We start from the raw sequence: 18,576 nt of genomic DNA on the forward strand, positions 1-18,576 counted from the left end.
TGCAACAGGATGGCGTGAGGGGGACTCTGCCATAGGACAAGAGGGCGTGAGGGGGACTCTGCCATAGGACAAGAGGGCGTGAGGGGGACTCTGCCATAGGACAAGAGGGCAAATGCAGAGTCCCGGCCATGCTCAGAATAAAAGCTTCTCTTCACCCTTAGGCACATCGGGACCATGGCTCAGAGGGTCAGGGAGCTTGTAGCCAAGGCCACCGACCTGAGTTGAAGCCCTGATGGCAGAGGAGGAAACTGATCCCTCTAACCTCCTCTCGCATGCTATGGCGTAAAAGCCCTCCCGAATCCCAAGAGGAAAATAAACGTAACTTTAAAAAAAAAAATCAGGGTACTGGTTGTTCAGGAAAATGGAAGACTAGAAACTGCCTCCTTGTAATGGATAAATTCCCAGCACAGATGACCTACCAAAGTTAAATCAAGATATAAAACAAGTTAAATTCATAAAAAGCAATGGGTGTGATGAGATACAAAAAGTGTCCCCACAAAGAGAAGCCCAGAACCCAGATGAATTCACAGTTGATTTCTGCTAAACTTTGAAGGAAGAGCTAACACCAGTGTTCCTCAAACTGTTCACAAAACACAAAAACAGAAAGGGAAGGCAGGCTGCAAAATACAGTGAACAAAGCAGCATCACCACAATCGCAAAACCAGAGAACAGCAACAAAGAGCTATCTATAGATCAAATTCACTGATGAACATAGACACAAATTTCTTAATAAAAATCTTTACAAATCGAATTCAAGAACAAGTGAGGACAATCATATATACCATGACCCATGACCAAATTGTTTCTATTCCAGGCATGCAAGGATGGTTCAACATATACAAATCAAGAACTTTCTGGAAAAGACCTTAATAGCACAGAAAATAGCTGCAAGAACTATCAATGAGATTAAATAATACTAAAAAGCTTTTGCACAGAGACAGAAACAACCATCAAAGTAAAGAGATATCCCACAAAACAGGAAAACAATATTTGCCAAATACACACCCAACAGGGCCTAGACTCCAAAAGACCTCCAAAAACTAAATCTCACAAAAGCAAATCATCAAGTGAGTAAATGGAGTGGAATAACAGAGAGTTCTAAGGGAAGAAATACAAGCGTCAATACATACTTGAAAAAGCATTCAACATCCTTAGCCGTTAGCAAAATGCAAATTAAAGCCACCCAGGAATTCCATCGCAGCCCAGATACCAAGAAAACAATGACAACAATGGGGTGAGGACTCTGTTCATTGTTGGTGGGAGTATAAGTGGGTGCAGTCATTGTGGAATTGACACAGAGGGCCCTCAAAAAGCAAAACTGGAACTACCACAGGGTGCAGGTGTACCACTCTGAGATGCATACGTAAAGGACTCCACGGAGACACCTGCACATCTGTGCTTAATGCCACACTGTTCACAACAGTAAAGATCTGGAACCAGTCGAGCTATCCATGAGAGATGAAGAGATAGAAACAATGTGGGTGTATGTGTGTGTGTGTGTGTGTATATATATATATATATATATATATATATATATATATATATATATATATACACACACACAGTGGAAATTACTCAGCTGTAAAAAAGACTGCAGTCGTGGCGTTTTCAGGAAAATAATGAATCTAGAGATCATTATGCTAAGCAAAAGAAGCCAGACAAGAGTAGAGGAGAATTTAGATAACAAATCTATATGGATGTTTCTATATGTGCATGCATACATACATACATGACTGGGAATGGACTATGAGACAGGAAGAGCTCTAGAGGAAAGCCTAAAACAGGAGCGGGCAATGGTGATGTGTGATGTGAGAGCAAGGACTATTTGGGGAGACAAAGGGGAACAGAACAAAGCAGGAGGGAAGGACAGTGGAGGTCAGTGAATGGTTGAATAAGAACATGTGTACCAATATATACATATGAACGTCACAATGAATCCTTTATTTGTAAGCTACTTCAAAACAATTAACGCTGTGGAGGAGGCTGCAGAGGCAGAGAAGGCGGTGGTGGCAGTGGTGCTGAAGGAAGAATGGTTCTAAGCCTGCACAATGGCACTACCTTCCTAGGCTAAGGGAGGTGGGTAACAAGGCCAACCTGGACTACATAGCTAGAACCTGAGACAAACTGGAGGGGGAGATGGGAAGGAATAAAGGAAGTGGGAAGAAATGGGGCTGGGGAAGTTGGGGGAGAGAAACAACAGAGTAAAATGAATTTGAAAATTCCATCACGAATCTTTGTGAGTTCGAGGCCAGCCTGGTCTACAAGAGCTAGTTCCAGGACAGGCTCCAAAGCCACAGAGAAACCCTGTCTTGAAAAATGAAAAAAAGAAAAAAAAATTCCATCACGAAACCTAAGTCCCTGTAAACTAATAAAAATAACCATAAAACTAAAATACAATAAGGATTTTAAAAAAAACCTAACACTACTTCCACTAACAAAAATGGTCTTAAAAACACAAACTGATCAAAGAATTAGAGTTCTGAAGTTGGTGTGACATGAGCTGTATACAGAAGAGCTATGGCTGTTGAGGAGCAGGAACAACCGTGTAACAACGATACAGGTTTGGGCTGAGCTTTCAGTGCCTTCGTAAGGAACTGCCTGGTATATGTCAGATTCTTGCCAAAGACAAAGTATACTAGCTAGAGAAGACCACAAGCCCAGAACTTTCTGTTTCTAAGCACCTCGCAGGCCTAGAGAGTTCTCTGAGCAGAAAGGTTTTCTACCCCTGATGGCTCACACCCCACCCTCTCCATGCCAGTCAAGAAGGTCCGCATTGAGGGCTCACTCCAGGCAGAGACTTTCTGGCTGGCTGAAGCAGTGTCAGGGATGCCACATTTCTGTGGACACCAGGTCCAGTGTGTGTACATTTTATTCAATGCTACGACCGGTCCTTTTTTCCCCAGTGTTGGGGGTGGAAGATGACAGAATTTTAATCAAATGCCATCTTGTCTAGTTCCCTCATTACTACGAGAATTTTTACCCCTCAAACGCTGGGGATGGGAAAGTTATGAGGGTAGGTCTGCACAAAAGCCAAGGAGTCAGGTCTTATTACTGCCGACGTAAACCAAAACTCAAAGTGTAGGCATACTGAGTGACCTAGAAAGTTTCAATCATATTAGAAGCAGAGTCTCTATCTTTTCTCTAGAGAATACAACCTGCAGAGGAAGCTGAGAGCTAGCAGAGCAGAAAGAAAAGACAAGCCACCAGGAAAGCAAAATGCAGATAAAAAAACAGAAAGATTCCACAGGTGGCATGGGTCCCCAAAGACAAGAACAGCAGAGACAACATGGACTAGCACCCTGAGGGACTCTGCGGTCTTCTCTTGCTCATGTATGAACCAAACTGTATGATTTTTGACATGCACAGATGAAGACAATTATCCAACTTTCTGAGCAATTTCCATCCACAATCAAATGAAAGTCCATGGGTAGAAGAAGGTGGACCGCAGCCTGGAGTCCCACAGTTCACGAAAGGCCTTCTGTATCTTCAGGGAACCATGAAAGCAAGTGCACAGTGGCTTCAGGGTCACAGACACAACCCAGAAGACGGCGTCCATACCGTCATACCTATACATGCCTTCTCCACAGAACATCCAAAGGAGATTAACCAGTTCAGCTCTCTCTTAGAAACACCAAGGGACTATGTGGAGGGGAAAGAAACAGGATCCATCTGCCTGTCCAAACCTCAGTCAGTGAGCACTAGGGCGATGTGGAGCAAAGATCACAGCAGCTAGTGATGGCGGTGCACACCTGTGATCCCAGCACTCAGACGGCTGAAGCTGAAGACTGAATCTGAGTCTAGCCTGAGCTACATAGTGAACGTCTATCTCGAAAAAAAATGACAAAAAGAAGAAACATTCCAAAATCATATTTCAAAACCACTCTCACTGCATCGCCAGCAGTCCCATAAGAAGGCAAGCAGCGAGCGCCTGCTTTTTCTCCACCATGTTTGCTTAAACTCTTAATTTGGCCCCAGGTCAGGCAATTGGTTTGCTCTTGAGGCTGTGCACATGTCCTAAGGACATATGCATGCCCCACTACAAAATCTGCACTGTTTCTTCAGCACTGAGGTCACCAGAGCAGGGGTGTGCTTGGCTATAGCTGCACAAACACACATGAAGCCATTCCAGAGCAGCTTGAGAGAGGAGGCAGGAGCAGACGAAACAACCATGAACCCATGTTACCCACTGTGTCACCTCCAGGAGAAACTTGCTAGAAGGTTGTTAGGTTTACAACACACTGGTTTGAAGAAAGAATGGGCAACTTAATAATAAAGATGAGAATTCAGCTTAAAAATGAATTGAAATCTTTTCTCTGTATCTTAAAACGGGGATATTAAAAAAAAACTGCCTTCTTATGACTGAAGTTCCCATGTTGCCTTGCTAGAAAAGAAGTCATTCCTAAGTCCAGATGGCTTCAAAGTATCCAAAGCGCTTCATTATGATTAACCCAGCAAAGGCACATGGCCTTGGAGGAAGAAGAAGAAAACAACAGAAACCAGGTACCCACTGAGAATACAGGGCCGTGGGAAAGCCAGCCCGTCCAGGCCAGCTTGTAGGACAACAGAACAACCCTAATGACTAGTGGACACAAACTTAACCTTGAAGTTAAGATGGCTTTGGTGTCTGGGAGAAGAGGAGGTGGGGGCTGTGACAGGCTCAGGGGATATTTATTTACAAGACCTCTTATCTGTTCACCTGGGCAAACCCTCAAGGGCAGCCCCATCTCCCTGATACAACGCCGTCCAGTTTCTGTGGCAGATGGATTCTGACGGCAATAATCTGCTGTGTACTTTTCTAGTTTCCACTGCATATAACAAAATACCACGGCTCCACAAGACCGGAGAAGATGGTGAAATTAAATAGCAAACATGCACGAGAGTCAGTGCCCAGTTTGCTGACCTGATTCTGAAAGCCATGAATTCTTCCAGAGAGTAAGTGAATACCTGGATTAGAGATCCTGCACCAAAGATGGAGAACCATAAGGTCATTGGGCCCAAAACACATGGTTTCAAGCAGTTCTAGCTAGAAGCACCATCTCCAATAAAGACATTACGAGGCACAGTGGGAAGGAAATCCGGCCCTAGGTTTAGCTGTAGCACGAGGCAGCCATAATTCTCTGAAAGGCAGAGTGTTTTTTTGTTTGTTTGGTTTGTGTTTTTTTGTTTTGCCTTTGGTTCTGAGGATTCTGATGCAGTTTTCCAAAGCGTAGAACAGCTGACAAGATACAGAAAACCCTTTAAAAGCTATTACAAGGTCTCTTATGCCTATGGGTAAAGACACTGTTTCTTATCTGCTCAGGCTCCTTCAGTGATTATTTACCTCATAGTAAGAAGAAGGGCTGCAATGCTTAGGAGGGCCCCTCAGGATCTATACATCTGCTAACACTGTCCGTGTGACCCCACCTTCTACAACTGGTAGCCTCATACCCTCCCTCACACTGCTGCTGAGCTGTCCCATGAACGTCGAGCATTCCCTGCCTGTGGACTTTGTAGTAGTTGCTCTTTCTGCTTGAAATGCCCCTCTTCCCCCAACACATGGCTCACCCCTTTTTCTTCTTTCCTGTAGAGAGAAATTTCTATCCTGCCTGGTCCCGCTGCCATTCAGTTCCCAAATAAACACACAGAGGCTTATATTAATTATAAACTGTCTGGCCTATTGTTCAGGCTTATTACTAACTACCTCTTGCAACTTAAATTAACCCATAATACTTATTCATATTTAGCCATGTGGCTTGATACATTTTCTCAGTAAGGCATTCTCATCTTGCTTCCTCTGCTTCTGGATGTTGACTGCATCTCTGCTTTTCCTCTTCCCAGAATTCTCCTAGTTTGGTCGTCCCACCATACCTCCTGCCTGGTTATTAGCCAATCATCATTTCATTAAACCAATATGAGTGACAAATCTTTATAGTAGAAGAGCATTATCCCACAGCACTTTCCAGTAGAGACGCACGCTCTCTGGCTCTTGCCATCTCCTTGTTCTGTTCTGTTTTTAGTAGAATTAGCAACGTCAGCACACCATATACTTTACCCGTATTCTGTTTCTTGTTTCCCTTCTCCATATACTAGAATGTCTGTTTTCTTTACCAGTTTACCTTAGTGCAACCAGAAGAGGGTCTGGTGCAAGCTCGGTGATCATCACTTGCTTGATTGACAGGATAAGCAGTGGTGCCACAGTCCAGGTTTTCCACCAGTTCTCATTATGTTATGAGATTGCTTGATCATGGGAATAAGTTTGAGATTGCTGAGCCGTTTTTACTATTCTCTACCACCTATTAATCGTTATGACTTTATCTGAGGTATAGTTTATTCATAATAAAATCCATTCATTTGAAGTATAAAAGTCAATACTGTTTTTAACTTACCAAGTTGCATGATCATTATCACAAATCTCCTTAGCATGACAGAAGGGTGCAGGCTTAGCGCCTTCTCTCTATAAGGGTACGGGCTTAGCGCCTTCTCTCTATAAGGGTGCAAGCTTAGCGCCTTCTCTCTATAAGGGTGCAGGCTTAGCGCCTTCTCTCTATAAGGGTGCGGGCTTAGCGGCTTCTCTCGATAAGGGTGCAAGCTTAGCGCCTTCTCTCTATAAGGGTGCCTGCAGATGAGGGTGCAGGCTTAGCGCCTTCTCTCTATAAGGGTGTGGGCTTAGCGCCTTCTCTCTATAAGGGTGCCTGCAGATGAGGGTGCGGCTCAGAGCCTCCTCTCTATAAGGGTGTCTGCAGATGAGCCCAAGGACTGCTCTGTCTTCACTGGATATGATTATTTACTTTACATTTACTTTTGACTAACTACAGAGGATGCCTGTTAGTAGTACAAAGTTGTTTTTGTTTGTTGGTTGGTTGGTTGACTTTTTGAGACAAGGTTTCTCTGTAGTTTTGGAGCCTGTCCTGGAACTAGCTCTTGCAGAGCAGGCTGGCCTCGAACTCACTAAGATCCGCCTGACTCTGCCTCCCGAGTGTTAGGATTAAAGGCGTGCACCACCACCAACCGTCAAAATTTCTTTTTTTAAAAAAAGTCACTTATGCAAAAAGAAAAAAGTTGGAAAAAGCCAAACAGTTAATATATAAAGTTTGGAAATGTGGAAATCGGAAGTAAATTTAGGATGTGCACCACCTCACGATGCAGACCCTCCTAGCTCACAGACTTCAGAAAAGCAGCTACTCTCATAAGCCAAAGCACGCTTACTGCTAGGTGGGCGACCATTCTCCTCAAGTCCCTTTATTTCTGCCTGCCTTCAAGGAAGCCACTTACTGCTCTGTGCTGCAGTCCCTCAGCAAGGATGTATGTACTGGGAAAAACCATGGTGGGGAGAGAGAGTCACCATCCTCCTGCAGAAGTTAGGGCAAAGACTTGGAACTTGGAAGACGCTTCCAAGGCATTAGAAAAGTCCGCTCCTTCGTCTCAAGGTTCTACTCATATAAACCCTCTTGTGCCGTGCTACCTGCCCACTGTGTACTTCCTGCAGAAACTGTTTCAAAGAGAGCAGTGGTCTGAATGTTTGTGCCCTTCACACCTAAATTCTTACGGTGAAATATTAACTATCACAAAGTGATAGCTCACTTTGGGAGGTAACTGATTCCGAGGGAAGACCTCTTATGAAGGGACTCAATGCAGATATAAAGGAGGCCCAATGAGGCTTTGTCCCTTCCACCATGCAAAGACACAATGAGAAGGTAGCATCTATGAATATGGAAACAGGTCCTCTCCAGACACCCATATTGCCAGTGCCTACTATTGGGCTTCCCAGTCTAGACAAAGAGGATAAATTCCTGCTGTTTAGAAGCTGTGTGGCTGCCATATTTTGTTAACACTAACATGCTGGGCTCTGACTACTGTGATTGTCAGTGTAACCTGCCCTCCCATATGGTTCAACTCTTCTGTGTTAGACCCTCACAAAGCTGCAAGGAGGGGTGAGTCTCAGACCCATCAACTTCTTGGCCATCCTCACCTCATTGTGGATATCTTCTCCTTTTTTCAAAACTGAAGGTTCCAAGGACCTCAGAGAGACTTCGCCATTGTCCAGTTCATTGAGGATATTATGCAGGGCCAACTGGCAGCGTTGTAAAATATAATCCAAGGTGCCCGTCGAGCACTGCCAAGACAGAACCACAGCAAGCCTGTGAATGACTCCGAGCTCACCATACCATCCTCACCTGCTCATGCTCCATAAATGAGAATTACAGTGGTGGCCTGTTCTCTTGATTCTGCACAGCCAGGCAGACCTCACGAGGTCCCACAGGCTGCGGTCACACTATGTGCGAATCCTCTCTCTAAATAAACATGCACTCCGAGGCATGAGGCATGAGATCAATGAGGGAAGAGTGGTAGCCCGCCTAGAAAATATGGTGCAAAGCACATAAACTAGAACAGCAATAATGTGTGTGTCTGCGGGAGGGTGGAGGGCGGTGGATGTCATTATAAATTCAAGGCAAAGAATGTTCTCCCTTTTCTACATATAGGAGAAAGCTGAAATCCTTCCTAGGACAAGTTCTAGGACGGCTATGGGGCTTAGGCTATAAAGTACACTCAAGGCAAAGCTGAGCCCTCGCCATCAATGGGGACGGAGACAGCCAGCTCACCTGTCTCTAGGCTTTGGAAATGTGACAGAGCTCAAAAAGGAGCACGGGTTGGAAAAACCAATGATACAGATGGAGGATGAATTCACTTATTTTGATAATAAAATGATTTCCTTTGGATGTCTGAGGAAAAACGTATCCTCAAAATAGTTTTAATATTTATAATTTAAAGCAAGCATGTGGAAAAGCCCCCACAAGCAGGTCTTGTGGTATAGAAACCATCACTGCCTCTTTACGCAACATGGCATAGGTAAGTCTGGGAAACACTAAGTTTTTGTGTTCACACAGAAGCTTGGCTAATATATATTTTAATGTGGTGACCCCAGAGTGCAGGATGCATGTGGGTAGGTAGCAGTGAAGAAGAGGGGTGAACCCCTACTCACAAAGTGCCCTGGTACCTACATCTAAGTGCACTTACCAAGAAAGGCATCCCACTTTCATTTTGCTTTCTAGGCATGAGGCAAGGCAGGCTCATGCCCATGCACTGCATCTAAGAACTGGGACAACCCGCACCCCCACCAATGCGGAGCCAATTGAGGAGCTAAGCCTGCCCAAGCCTAACTTTACTGATGGCCGTAAAAAAGAAATGCCAGACTCTGTCTTTCTGACTTTATAAAGAACTTAGGAGTGTGCTGTAGGAAGTCTTACAGCTAGTGGTTACCCACCCACTGGGGCGGGGCCTTTTCTACTATATGTGCTGATACAGAGCATGCGGCTGGCCTCTTTTCTGGCCTCTCTCTCTGTTCTGGTTGTGGATTTCGGTTTCTGATCTCCATTCCAGCAGAGGATTCTGATTTGTGAGTTTACCCCTAAATAAATAACCATCTATTTCTCAATTCTGAGCTAGTGTGGGATTTTTCTTAAGCGTCCGTTCCGCAGGAGTTGGCCTGCATTTTTGAGATTTTATTCTTTTGTGGGTTATAGCTTTATTGAAATTTAATTCGTATCATGAAGGGCAACTGTTCAAAGCAATGATTTGGCATTTTTAAATTATATTTAGAGTTGCACCCTCCTTACCACAATTAACTCCAGGATAATTCTGACACTCCATATGAAACCCTTGCCAGTTAGTGTCATTTCCACCAGCACTAAATTGCTTCATGCTGTAAGTTGATGATGCTGAAGTCACACACACACACACACACACACACACACACACACACACACCTGCCTGTTGCAGCATGTATCAGTATTTCAACCTGGTTCACTGGCAAACAGTAGTCCTTTATATGGATATGGGATGAGCACCTGTGCTGTGTCCAGTTTGGAGCTATTATGAGCATTCACGCACAAGTTTGATTTCTCTTTACCATATATCTAGGTATAGGAGCCATAGAGTGTCAGCATTTAGCCTTTGGAAGAGCCAGACTACACCAGAGTCACTGAAGAATATAGGGCATTCCTTCCAGCAGTACAGATGAGCTCTTGTGTCTGCATAGCTGTGCCAACATTATTACCTTCGTTTGTCTCTGGCCATCTTAGTGTGTGCGGATGGTATCTAACTGTAGCTTGTCCCATATCCCCACACACATTCTTCAGTGGTGTCCTCTGAATAATCAAGCTATAAGACAAAGCACTGGGGTTGCTGCTCAGTGGTTGCCCAACATGTGAAAAGCCTTAGACTTCATCTCTAGCAACCCGTAATTAGTTAATTCATTCCTGAAGACTTGGATAGGAAACCAGTCCATGACCCTTGTCATTACTTCCTTGCTCTCTGAAACCCTAGAGTGACTGTTTATAATTCCCATCCTGGTCTCAGGTGATAGGCTGACTGCCAGCCATTGCCCAGTGACTGGGCTGGGAACATGATTGGGGACCTCAGAAGTTCTCTGACGTCACTGTAAGCTTCTCATAAATTTATATTCATATGTCCAGCTGTACAACCAAAACTTAAGAGAAATGTTGAACTCAGCCATTTGAACCCAAATAACATACACAAACAAATAAATTCGCCTCATTTTCTTTGCTTTTGACCATGGCAGGATCATGACCATGATCACCCATGGAAGTCTAAAGTTATCAGCACAGCTAATGGCATTTACCTACTTCATGAAATAAAACCCTCGGCTGGTAAGATGGCTCAGTAGGCAAGACACATGCTGCCTAGCCTGCGGACCTAAGTTCCATCCCTGCGACCATCACAGTGGAAGGAAGGAACTGACCCCTACAAGATGTCCTCCGACCTACACACACACACACACACACACACACACACACACGCACGCACACACACATATGCACACGCGTGCACACATACACAAATACAGACATGTAATAATTCTTTTTTCAAGAAACACCTCCACAAAGCAAAATAAGCTTATCCTATATTGTGAGTAAACTTGAAAACTGCAGCCACCTCAACCCAGAGCTTAAAAGTAAGTAAATAAAGACTGAAGGCAAATTAGACGAGAGTGATTTCCCGGGTAGCGTGCTTCCAAAGCCCTGTGACAAATTGCTCATTCAATTGCTCCTGCCACATTCAGTAAAGTGTGAATCATCACGTTTTTATTTTTGCTTACCTCTGCCACTCGGTGGGTGGAACTAAACCGAGGCTGCGAACCAGCCAAAACACAGTGCTGGTGGGTGGCATTGAGATCATCTGCAGGAAAAACGCAGAACACAAAAAACAATTAATGTTTATTAGTCAGTGCACAGTATCCACTGGTTAACAATCACAAAGTAAACAGTAAGTGTGTCATCCAAGAACGACAATCACCAAGGAATTAACCTTACCTTGTACTTTGTCTTTGCTAGGATGACCACATCAATATTGCATGTATACGTATAAAATGAATCATTCAAACCAGGATGTGTGTACAGATATAGGTTTCATAAATAAATCACCCACGCCAAGATGCTATCAGTAATGCTCCAGGGCTATCCTTGGCAAGCATAGCATATAGCCTCCTGCTGACATGCAGCTTCGTGATGCTCATCCATGACCACGTACTCTGTCTGTGGACTGAGCTTTCCCTCTTTCACAGTTAGAACCATGTCTTTAGCAGAAACCAGAATCCTTTTCAATTATTTGGAAATAAACATCTTTTATTCCAAGTTCATCTTTGTCTATCTACTTAAAAGTGTTCATTTTGCCTTGACAACTAACCAACCAAGCATGTTCGGCTCTTGGACCAAAATTCAAGTTTATGGATCATGATTCCGGAAAATAGAAAAAACAAACAAACAAACCAAAACAAAACAAAACGAAAAAAAGGAGGGGTGACCCATTAGTTGAAGAATACTCCTAAAACCATAAGCACCAAGAGACAAATCGGAATCCCGGTTTCTGTGTATTTCAAACACTTATGCTATTGCCAGGGTCTCAACCACATTCACTCAAGCATTACCTCAGTTATTACAGAGACAAGAATTGAACATCAGGTGCCTCAAAAATACGTGATTTCTACATTAGGCAACATGCCTCTAGCAGACTGCAAGACAAACAATGGCCTCCACTAAAAGCATTCAGATCACCTCTAAACACAGAAAGAAACACAAAGGACAAATGAAAGGCTTCTGCTCCCTGATAACATGAAGTAACAATAACAAGGCTTGCCCACTACCTTTAACAATTAAATGCTTTTAAACAATAAAAAGTCACACAGAAAAACAAGGAATCAAAGGTTTCTAATAGAGGGAAGCAGACCCCAAGAGCAAGGAGAAACAGAACAGGCAGATTTACAGCCCCCCTAACTTACTGCCTGGAAAGGGGTTCAAAGACAGAGTGGGAAGTGAAGGGAAAGGAAGTGATAGAGATTAGGGGGTAGAAAGACAAGACAGCAAGATTCCTAAAATGTACTAGATTGGTGATAGGGTGTGGGGGTGGGGGGAACATGCTGCAGTCACTGGCTAAGCACTGACAAGTGTATGTGTGAGTGAAAATTCCCAAGGGATGAAAAAGAAGCCTCAGAGAACAGCAGCCTAAGCAAACCCCTTACCTCACTCCTGACCTGGGATGTGAGCTCAGGAGAGGAAATGCCCCTAGGACAAGGTGCCAGGTAAGACTCAGGAAAAGTGTCACCTTAGTAACAAAGTTAAACTAGTGCCAGAGGAAAGGTTGTGAGAGTTAGGCCCAGACAAGTCGAAACTAAGTTTCTAAAAACTCCAATTTATGTAAGTAAATTAATTAGCCATTAAGGCATAATTTAACATCATTTAAAAGACTGCAACAAAACAGACATGTATCAAATACCACATATTCTAGTATTCATTAAAAAAATAACGGGAGAAAATCTACATCCACATAAGATATGTACAGATCTTTCTTTTACATACATAAATTTTTCATCTTATATACATAAATAGAAGCTTCTGGAAATTAGATATTTAGTATCTGAAATTTAAGAGGTCACTAAATGAGATTAAAGGAAATTTAGATTGCAAAGGAGGAAAAAAAATGAGTGAGCAAAAACGCACGAGAAAAAAAAAAACTTCTCCAAAATAAAGGAAACAATTTAAAAGGACTTCAAAAGATGAGAGCTCATCAATGTCTGGGAACAAAACCTCCCAGGACCAGACGGAATCATAGGATCCAGACCATTCATTTCCCTCTTGCTCACCTCACCACTTCCCTGAACACCTGTTTAATGCGGCTCCATTCACCAGAAATAGCATGTTATCCACCGAGAATAAAAATCCTAAAAGTAGAGCTTGAAAGAATAAGCAATATAAGAATCAATAGAATCAAAGAGGGAGGGGCTTTAGATAACATGCATTAGGCAGATAAAAGGAAATAAGTAAATCAACACTGCCAAGACCTGAAAGTATAATCTGCTCCCATTGGCTACTGGTAGATGATGCATGCCCTCAAGGGTTACTAACCTTGCAACGTGTCCGAGTTTCCTTCCCTTTTAAGGCTGGATAATACTTTATTTTATATATATATATATATATATATATATATATATATATATATATATATATTACAGTCTGGTTAACCATTCATTAATGGATGGGCACTTGGCTCACTTCCATCTTTTTGCCACTGCGAATGATTTCTTTGGGAGGACTGGTTTCAGTACATTTGGTATATACTTAGAAATGGGATTCCTGGCTTGTAGAGTGATTCTCTTTTGGCATTTGAAAAAAATGGCAGTCTTCCATAGTGTACACTTCTATCATTAGCCCACGAGCTTTCTAGTTTCTCCACAGTCTTACCAACATTTGCTAGTTTCTGTTTCACTTTTTTTTTAAATCATAATATTATCAATTGGGTGTGAAGTAATTCAGGGCTTTTGATGTTCATTTCCTGATGAGTCACCTTTTCAGAACAGAATTAAATAACCTGGTCAATCAAAATTGGTCATGGATGTCTGAAATCAAATCATCAAATTCTCAGCATATAAAGGAAAATATCTGTGACTTCCCAGAGCATCACTATGACTCCTCAGACATTCTACTCAAGATGGAGCCGCAGGACAGACAGCAGATCAGGAACTTCACCGCGGATCAAAGGACAACCCTGGCACCTCAGACTATCCAAGTGCAAGATCTAAACAAACACCAACTGCAGCCCCACACTGTCGGAAAAGGAAATTTATTGATTCATATTCTACAATGCACATTGTCACAACTAAGAAGAGGGAGAAATTCTGAGAAGAACGTGAGAAATTCACCATTCAGAAACACAAGATCCCTAAAAGACCAAGAAGTAATCATTAAGATAGACCACTCTCCTCCCCCACACCTCACCACCTTACTAAAAGCCTATTTAATGCAGTTCTATTCACCTGGGATATCCTGTTACATATCATGAAAAATATGAAAAGGCATTCTAAAAGGCAAAAAAGCAGAGCTTGAAAGAATGAGCAAACATCAGAACCAGTCAGATATGACAAGAATGTTAAAATTATCAGACCATTAATTTTTAAAAACTGTGATTAATATACTAAGGATCTAAAGGGAAAAGTAGACAACATACAAGAACAGATGGAGAACTTGAGCAAAGGGTGGGGATTCTAATCATCAAAGAGAAATGCTCGAGATCAAACCCCTACCAGAAATGCTGAGCATTTCTGATGGGCTCATTAGCAAACGGGACATGACAGAGGAAAGATCTCAAAGCTGAAGATATGTTAATAGAAACTTCCCAAACTGAAAATCAAAGAGAAAAAAAAAGACTGGAAAAAGTAGACTATGGAAGAACTATGACACAGCTATAAAAGGTATAATCCATGTATAATGGGAATACCAGAAGGAAAACACTGAACGGAACAGAAGAAAATTAGAAGCAACGATGAATAAAAATTGCCATAAGTCATCATCACACACCGACCCACGGAAGCTCAGGAAACATCAAGCAAAGTTACGTGTCAATAACAAAACGGCATCCAGTACTTGCTTAGGCCCTACAAGTTGTTTTTATTTGTTTTGTTTTGCTGATCCTGGGAATGAACCATGTACTAAGCATGTACTCCACCACTAGGTTCCACCCTGACATAACATTCAGATTTCAGAAAATCAAAGACAAAAAAATATTGAATGAATTCAGAAGAGAAAACAATTCATTTATTTCGGAGCAAAGATAAAAATGACATCTGACTTCACCTCAGAAACTGCGGAGAAAGACCTGTGGGGAGTTAAATAGTTAGCGCTGACAATGCAAGGTAAGGAACCTAGAACCCTACCACAGGAGAGTGCCCTTCCAAGGTAAAGTGGAAATAAAGACTCTTTTCAGACGTGTGAAAACCAAAGTAATTGTTTAGACTCACATTTCAAACATGGTAAGCTTGTCAGAAGAAGAACAGTGAACAGCATGGGTCTGAAACTCAGTCTCCAGCAGTCAAGAAGACGTTTCAGAAGGAAGGAGCAAACATTAAAAGCTACCATTTTTCACTCTTGTTCTCAAGGATAACGACTCATTAAGTATGTCCATGCGGACTGCAATAAATGACAGAAAGAATATGAAGGAAGAGGTGAGGAACTGGAACTACTTTGCAATTTTAGTGTGCCTCAGCAATGGCGAAGGTTTCTTAAAGACAGCTCTGGATCAGTAGTAAACATGACTTACAAATTCCAGGGCACGGCTTAATAGACCAAAAATAGAAGTATCAGTAATATATAAAACAGAAAAAAAGAATCATACAAAATATTCAAAACCACAAATGGCAGAAAGGGAAGGGGTTTGTTCTTTTGAACAAAAGCAAACAGAAAGCAGTTCTGTTTGTAAACATGTAAACATGGCAGTTACTACGCCAACGAGATCAGTAATGAGTCATCTAAATACACCGATAGCTTTCAGAGGATGACCCTGAGACAATTCAATTTGTTGCTGCAAGGGAAGGGTACCCAAGCCTAGTGAGGGAGGGCCGCCAGCCTCCGATCACACTGGAAATGACATAGGTGGGATCCGACCCCAGCTATAAATGCTATAAAACCATCGTGCATACTAGTCCCAGGTCCAGCTCCTTCCTAGTTATAGGACTTGGACAATTAGTGTGAACTTCCTCCATAGCTACCTCTCTGGGGTGTAGTGATGGAGCTGCGGGCAGGCCTGCTTTTCGTCCCGCCCGGCTCCCGCATGGTTAGCTTTACACCCGAAATAACAACACACAAATTGTATTCATTTAAATACTGCCTGGCTCATTAATTTCAGCCTCTTACTCACATCTTGACTAACCCATATCTAATAATCTGTATAACACCACGAGTGGTGTCTTACTGGGAAAGATTCAGCACATCTGGCCTGGTGGCTGGCTTCATGGCATCTGGCATCTCTCTGAGGAGAGGCACGGCGGTCTGACTAACTTAGGAGAGGCGTGGCATCTGACTGAGCCATATACGTCACTTCCTTCTTCCTGTTCTGTCTACTCCACCCACCTAAGGGCTGGCCAAGGCAGTTTCTTTATTAAAACAGAAGACCCTCCCACATCACTGGGGAAACTACGAACTAGCTCCAAATTCATACTTATCAAATTCTTGAGAAGGAGAAAGGGCAAGAAATGGGCTTGCAGTTGATCCGTGTAATGTTCTGGGCTGACTATAAGACGTGTTTGCTTATATGTATGCTGCTAATCCCCAGGGTGGTAGGTTTGCCTCTTGGATATGAAACTTGAAAACTTTCTGAGTTTTATTGGAAAAGTTGAGAACATCAAAGTTGAAAAGAAAAGCCCAACTAAACATTGTCAATAAGAAACACAATCTAAGTGAAAAACAAAATTTAAGTAAAGTGTTTTTACTAAAAAAAAGTATGCCATACTACATTAATCAAGAGAAAGACAGTTAAAAAGAAGGGTACATGGATCTGGATTCACAGTGGGGACCCTTACGACAAGCCACCTTGTCATGTGGCTTCACCAAATGCACAGCTGAGCACCACTGTGGCTGCGAGGCACTAGGTGAACAAATAGAAATTGAACGTGGAGAAATAATTCATAATAAACATACTGAATAATGTATAGTAACAAAAAAGAAAGCTATGTGGTTATATGAATATCAAAGAGCAGACTTCAGGGAGGACATGATACAACCATAATTCTTTGGTTCTCTGAGAAAATATAAAAATATTTAATGTATATCCACCTAACTGTAGAACTCAAACTACATAATAAAAACCTGATAGAACTGTGAGGATTATAGATGGACATTTAATTCTTCTGTGAAAAAAAGGAAAGATGCCAGAGAGAAAATCATTAAGGAAATAACTGAACTCAACCACTGGAGTTGGTTTCGTCTGAGCGTAGTAGGAATGCACATTCGTTTGCTGGATAAAGGAGGAGTCAGACGAAACGGACTCCAGGGGAGCCCACACTCTCGACCACTTTATACACATTCGTACATTTAACACAACTAGAACTATGCTGTCTCTGCCCTTAGATCACAAGGGAATTAGTAGCAGCAGCAATACGATGATTAACAGAAAGACAGCTGGAAAAATTCCCAAACACATAGAGGCCGAAACATATACTTCTACATTATACAAGTCACAGAAAAAAAAAAAACTCAAAAAAATTACAAAAGATTATGAATTAAATGAAAGTAAAATTCTACAGACGCTTCCTGTAATTGGGACAAAGCACCTCAGAGGTTGAATGGGAGGAGGAAGATGAATTATGAGACTTTAGCCGGCTGGCACCCTCACTTTTAGGCCTAAAGCAAGGCATAAATACTTTGGTGAAGAGGCACAGTGGAGGAAGGTGCTCACTTCACATTGGCCATGAATGAGTAGGCAAGAGAAAGGGAAAAGGACAAGACATCCCCACCAATGATATCCCCAGTCCCCATCTTGGGACCTACATTCTCCAAACAGCTCCCACCTCCCAGTGGTCTAAATGGCTCACCCTGTGGGTATTCCCATCACCATGAGCTAATCAGCAGCAGCACTCTCTGGTCCAAGCCCTCACCCGTCAGGCTTTGGAGAAAGCATTTCCTCTCTGCAGCACAGCAGGTCACACAGACATGCCGGGTACACTGTGAACATCTGGAAGAAAATGTCCTAGCAGCAACTGTGTGCTATTTAAAATGAAGAAAGCTCTGGAACCAATAATGTGAGCTTTTATTTCCAAAAACTGGAAGAAGAGTAAACTGATCCAGCATAAACACAAGAAATGAGTAAAATTAAGAGAAATTAATGAAATGAAAATAGGAAACAGGGAAATCTTTTCAAAGTACAATATATTCTTGTATGAAAAGGCCCTTATGTAAAAATATAACTGACAATAAACATAAATAAAGGAAAACATTAAATTATACTTAAAAACAAAAAGGGAAACAATCTATGAAGCCAAAAGCTGCTGCAGCCAAATCATCAATAAATCAATAAGACTCTAAACAGGCTGAGAAAAATTAGAATAAGACACAAATTACTAATATCAGAAATAAATGAGTCAACAAAACTACAGATATCATGGACATTACAAAATAATATATGAATGCCACAACTATTTCTACCCCCTAAATTGATAACCTAGGTTAAATGAACCACTTTTTTGAAAAGCATAAAATGTTAAGTTTCATATACAAAAAATAATATAAATATACAATACAAATAATCCCAACTCTA

The 18,576-nt window shown here is 42.1% G+C and overlaps 1 protein-coding gene across 1 annotated transcript in view; it reads right to left on the reverse strand.

Moving 5' to 3' along the window:
- The window catches only part of Fto (FTO alpha-ketoglutarate dependent dioxygenase), a 349,758-nt gene that overhangs the window by 187,574 nt on the left and 143,608 nt on the right, over positions 1-18,576 (reverse strand). Inside the window, exons 5-6 of the mRNA XM_038312636.2 lie at positions 11,096-11,175; positions 7,949-8,092 (exon numbers count right to left, since the gene is read on the reverse strand). Coding sequence (XP_038168564.1) covers positions 7,949-8,092; positions 11,096-11,175 — 224 coding nt within the window. The remainder of the gene's footprint in view (positions 1-7,948; positions 8,093-11,095; positions 11,176-18,576) is intronic.

This window comes from Arvicola amphibius, chromosome 15 (genome assembly GCF_903992535.2).
Source record: "Arvicola amphibius chromosome 15, mArvAmp1.2, whole genome shotgun sequence".
Classification (NCBI taxonomy): Eukaryota; Metazoa; Chordata; class Mammalia; order Rodentia; family Cricetidae; genus Arvicola; species Arvicola amphibius.